This window comes from Dendropsophus ebraccatus, chromosome 6, assembly GCF_027789765.1.
Source record: "Dendropsophus ebraccatus isolate aDenEbr1 chromosome 6, aDenEbr1.pat, whole genome shotgun sequence".
NCBI classification, from domain to species: domain Eukaryota; kingdom Metazoa; phylum Chordata; class Amphibia; order Anura; family Hylidae; genus Dendropsophus; species Dendropsophus ebraccatus.
Genome location: NC_091459.1, coordinates 59120511 through 59126510, shown reverse-complemented (window position 1 = coordinate 59126510; position 6000 = coordinate 59120511). Strand labels below are relative to the sequence as shown.

General features: G+C 44.7%; 1 protein-coding gene across 12 annotated transcripts in view; it reads left to right on the top strand.

Moving 5' to 3' along the window:
• Positions 1 to 1863: 1863 nt before the first annotated feature.
• Positions 1864 to 6000, top strand: part of AIG1 (androgen induced 1) — a 200334-nt gene continuing 196197 nt past the window's right edge. For 11 of the 12 annotated variants that reach the window (XR_011363510.1, XR_011363508.1, XR_011363509.1 and 8 more), the window contains exon 1: positions 1864 to 2194. Coding sequence is in view for 5 of the 12 variants with exons in the window: in XM_069973772.1 (XP_069829873.1) it covers positions 2054 to 2194 (141 nt within the window). In the remaining 7 variants the exon portion in view is untranslated. The remainder of the gene's footprint in view (positions 2195 to 6000) is intronic. The other variant, XM_069973774.1, reaches the window with a different exon arrangement.

Genomic DNA, 6000 nt, shown 5'->3' with positions numbered 1-6000 from the left:
ATGGGGAGATGGGGGTTACAGTGTGTCCTATGGGAAGATGGGGGTTACTACGGTGTGTCCTATGGGGAGATGGGGGTTACTACGGTGTGTCCTATGAGAAGATGGGGGTTTTTACGGCGTGTCCTATGGGAAGATGGGGGTTACTACAGCGTGTCCTATGGGGAGATGGGGGTTACTACAGCGTGTCCTATGGGAAGAATGGGGTTAGTACAGTGTGTCCTATGGGAAGATGGGGGTTACTACAGTGTGTGCTATAGGGAGATGGGGGTTACTACAGTGTGTCCTATGGGAAGATGGGGGTTACTACAGTGTGTCCTATGGGGAGATGGGGGTTACTACAGTGTGTCCTATGGGGGGATGGGGGTTGCTACAGTGTGTCCTATGGGGAGATGGGGGTTACAGTGTGTCCTATGGGAAGATGGGGGTTACTACAGTGTGCCCTATGGGGAGATGGGGGTTACTATGGTGTGTCCTATTAGAAGATGGGGGTTACTACGGTGTGTCCTATGGGGAGATGGGGGTTACTACGGTGTGTCCTATGAGAAGATGGGGGTTTTTACGGCGTGTCCTATGGGAAGATGGGGGTTACTACAGCGTGTCCTATGGGAAGATGGGGGTTACTACAGCGTGTCCTATGGGGAGATGGGGGTTACTACAGCGTGTCCTATGGGAAGAAGGGGGTTAGTACAGTGTACAGTGTGTCCTATGGGAAGATGGGGGTTACTACAGTGTGTCCTATGGGGAGATAGGGGTTACTACAGCGTGTCCTATGGGAAGAAGGGGGTTAGTACAGTGTGTCCTATGGGAAGATGGGGGTTACTACAGTGTGTCCTATGGGAAGATGGGGGTTACTACAGTGTGTCCTATGGGGAGATGGGGGTTACTACAGTGTGACGTATGGGGAGGGGGGTACTAGAGTGGGATTAACTAGGGGGAGGAGGGATACTACAATGAGATATGAAGACACAGAGGGGTCTGTACCATATGGGGGCACAGAGAGTTACTGTGAAGCAGATGAGGATGATACTGGAGAGGAGCCTAAAATGTTTGTCTCACAGATGGCCGGAGAGGTTTTCAAGATGGCCGTGCATGATGGCAAAGAAACACAAAAGTGATCAACAAGAGAAGACGTCCCCTGTGAGTCACTGAATAACTGCAATACAATCACCTATAAGGTCTGCAGGTGTACAGCCTAATATACCGCTATATGGTCAGTGCTGAGGGAGAGTACTGCTCTGTGTATAGTGGATGTTATGTAGTAATGGTATAAGGGGGGGATAAGTCACTATGTGGTGAAGATCTGGTGGTGATATTTGTTTCCTATATAATGGTAATCGGTGATGTGGTTATGGGGGCGTGGCTATTGGGGCGTGGCACATTGCCGTGACTGTCCTTCTTTCCTCCCAGCAAAAATTGGGAGGTATGTGCACTGGGAGGTGGAGACGTGTAGGTTCCAGCGAGGCTAGGTCCCGGAGACCCCTAGATAAAGGTGTCACCACCAAAATGTCAGATACTCTATTTCCAATAAATCATGTACAAAAGCACTTGCATTAAATACCAAGAATCTCCCATCATTTAATATTGGAAATCAGTGGTTTACCTATACAAGTCTATGGGTGGGGGGCAGCAACACCTCGCTCAGCTGCCTAGCCCCTTCTCCCTCTCTGTGCCCCCCCCAATCACCGGCCTCCGTCCTCTTCCTGCATGTACAGCTAGAAATGAGGAGCACTGACAGGCACGTGATTAAACGTCTGGCATCTCCTCTGTGCGCATCACAGCGCATGACGTCACGAGCACAGGCTTCTAAGAGTCTACGCTCTGTGCATGACGTCACCACGTTCTTATTGCCCCCCCCCCAGCAGCGCTGTCCCGGTAACCATAACAACCCCTCATCCTCTTCCTCCGCTGGATGCTTGGTACCAGCAGTATGTCCCCGCTCCCCTCCCAGACGCTAAATGAAGGAGGTAGTAAAATAAGAAGTGACATAGAGTGAGCGGGAGGGAGGGCTGCGCGGCGCTCTGACCTCCACTACTCCCCGGCGCAGGGGCCTGTCATGGCGCTGATTCCATGCCAGGTGCTGCGGGTGGCCATCCTGCTGTCATACCTGTCCGTGCTATGCCACTACAAGGCCATAGAGATGCCCGCGCACCAGACCTATGGGGGCAGCTGGAAGTTTCTCACCTTCATTGATTTGGTGAGTCCGGTCTCCAGAGCATGTACAGCCTATATTATATATATATACCCTATACACAGCCAGTGTATAGAAGTACTGTACGTGTACTCCATGATGTGTATACAGTGAGTGATGCTTTGGGATATTGACATATGATCAGCAATCTCATACCTAGCTGATTGTGATTGGCAGGTTGGTGTCCATCTAAACAGCATAAGCACCTGATCTATAAGTATATATAGTGTAATGCATGTGACCAGTCATTACTGATTTCTAGAAGAATACAGTATATAGCATGTTACTGATCTCTAGGAGAATACAGTATATAGCATGTTACTGATCTCTAGGAGAATACAGTATATAGCATGTTACTGATCTCTAGGAGAGTACAGTATATAGCATGTTACTGATCTCTAGGAGAATACAGTATATAGCCCGCTACTGATCTATAGGAGAGTACAGTATATAGCATGTTACTGGTCTATAGGAGAGTACAGTATATAGCATGTTACTGGTCTATAGGAGGGTACAGTGTATAGCATGTTACTGATCTCTAGGAGAGTACAGTATATAGCATGTTACTGATCTCTAGGAGAATACAGTATATAGCATGTTACTGATCTATAGGAGAGTACAGTATATAGCATGTTACTGGTCTATAGGAGAGTACAGTATATAGCATGTTACTGGTCTATAGGAGGGTACAGTGTATAGCATGTTACTGATCTATAGGAGAGTACAGTATATAGCATGTTACTGATCTCTAGGAGAATACAGTATATAGCCCGCTACTGATCTATAGGAGAGTACAGTATATAGCATGTTACTGGTCTATAGGAGAGTACAGTATATAGCATGTTACTGGTCTATAGGAGGGTACAGTGTATAGCATGTTACTGATCTATAGGAGAGTACAGTATATAGCATGTTACTGATCTATAGGAGAGTACAGTGTATAGCATGTTACTGGTCTATAGGAGAGTACAGTATATAGCGCGCTACTGGTCTATAGGAGAATACAGTATATAGCATGTTACTGATCTATAGGAGAGTACAGTATATAGCGCGCTACTGGTCTATAGGAGAATACAGTATATAGCATGTTACTGATCTATAGGAGAGTACAGTATATAGCATGTTACTGGTCTATAGGAGAGTACAGTATATAGCATGTTACTGGTCTATAGGAGAGTACAGTATATAGCATGTTACTGGTCTATAGGAGAGTACAGTATATAGCATGTTACTGATCTATAGGAGAGTACAGTGTATAGCATGTTACTGGTCTATAGGAGAGTACAGTATATAGCATGTTAATGGTCTATAGGAGAGTACAGTATATAGCATGTTACTGATCTATAGGAGAGTACAGTATACAGCATGTTACTGGTCTATAGGAGAGTACAGTGCATAGCGCGTTACTGATCTATAGGAGAATACAGTATATGGCATGTTACTGATCTATAGGAGAGTACAGTATATGGCATGTTACTGATCTCTAGGAGAGTACAGTATATAGCATGTTACTGATCTATAGGAGAGTACAGTATATAGCGCGCTACTGGTCAATAGGAGAATACAGTATATAGCATGTTACTGATCTATAGGAGACTACAGTATATAGCATGTTACTGGTCTATAGGAGAGTACAGTATATAGCATGTTACTGATCTATAGGAGAGTACAGTATATAGCATGTTACTGGTCTATAGGAGAGTACAGTATATAGCATGTTACTGATCTATAGGAGAGTACAGTGTATAGCGCGTTACTGATCTACAGGAGAATACAGTATATGGCATGTTACTGATCTATAGGAGAGTACAGTATATAGCGTATCACTGATCTATAGGGGAGTACAATATACAATTGTCCCTTAGTATACAATATTGGTTCTGGCATGACCATTGTATGTTGAAACAATTGTATGTTGAGTCCATAACTTTATGGCCCAAAAATGTCATCCCAAAATGAGTGTCAGAGCGCACCCCCCTCAGAGGGTACCCCATCTGGCACAGCGTGTCAGAGCGCCCCCAGCCCGGCCCGGCATGTCAGAGCGTAACCCCGACCCCCCCCACACACACACACACACAGCCAGCACAGGGTGTCAGAGCGCCATTGATCCCCACCCCCCCACCCCACACACACACACATCCAGCAGATCCAGAGCGGCCAGCACCACAGCATTTAAGAGCTGTGGCAGCCACCCCCACCCTCCTTCATCGGTGTATCAGAGCCCGGCCAGCACGACAGCATCTTGGAGTGGCCCCCCCTTCTTTATACTTCACCTTTATCCTTCTAATGTTGGGGACTGAAAAAAATGTCACCCTCTTAAAAAAACATTTTGACGTGTTACAAGTGTTTCTCTTCTCTCTTCTAATCCATGATAACCCCTGACCTCCCCATATACATGAACTTGCAGCTCTGCTGAAAGATATCTCTTGTGATCCTCTTATACATATGAATGCATGTGTTTTGATGGGAAAGGGAAGGAGATTGTACCAGGAATAGGGAATGGTGATCTGCATAGCTGTATACTAGAGATGAGCGAACCTTGAGCATGCTTGAGTTCATCCAAACCCGAGCGTTCGGCATTTGATTAGCAGTGGCTGCTGAAGTTGGATAAAGCTCTAAGGTTGTCTGGAAAACATGGATACAGCCAATGACTATATCCATGTTTTCCACATAGCCTTAGGGCTTTATCCAACTTCAGTAGCCCCAGCTAATCAAATGCTGAACACTCGGGTTCGGATGAACTCGAGCATGCACAAGGTTCGCTCATCTCTACTGTATACCTGTATATACATGTCCTGTAGTGGCAGTATACCTGTGTATACACGTCCTGTAATGTGTACATAGCTATATACCTGTGTATACACGTCCTGTAGTGGTTGTATATCTTTGTATACATGTTCTGTAGTTTGTACATAGCTGTATACCTCTGTATACTGTCCTGTAGTGTGAACATATACACACTACAGGACATGTATACACAGGTATACAGCTATATACACGCTATAAGACATGTATACAGCTATGTACACACTTCACGTCCTGTACTGGCTGTATACCTGTGTATACCCTTCCTGTAGTGGCTGTATAACTGTATATACAGTACACATCCAGGTCTTTGCTGAGACCCTCTGATAATGACAAATAATAATAATGGCAATATTGGGTTGCTGCTCAGTGAGTTACTTTTTTTTTACTTTACGGAAACAAAATATTGCCAGTTCGGCTTGCAAAAGGGGCGTGATAATTATCATTACAGCAGCTGCATGTATGATTAACTGTAATATTAATATAGGCCATTATCGCTCAGCGCTAGTATACACCATGTTGCCCATTATTTCTAATATTAGATGAGCGAGTAGTGAAATATTCAAAATTTTAAAATTTGATTTAAGTAGATGCCAATGATGCCAACACCTCTGCAATGCAACTGGGACAGCAGGGGAAGCATGCCCAAGTTGCAGTATTATACACAATATAACCTCTTTGTAAAGTGAAAAAAAAAAAACATGAAAAACCATCTTTCCTTTACAGTAGTATGGACAGAAAGCCACATTTTAAGTAAAAGAAACATTTTCGTGCACCCCTTAAAATCACATTGCCTATGACAACCACAGGGGAAAGGGGAAAATCAAACAGCACTCACCGCTGTCATTATGTATGTGTGATGTGGTTAGACACGTCCTCTTTACATCTGCCACTTCCATATGCCCTTATTACACATAAGGGAGCATGGGTCTCATGGAAACCTTTTAAAAATAGATTTTCTTGCCCTTGAGGTGAACCTTTTAAAGTGGAGTTGAGGCCCTTGAGGT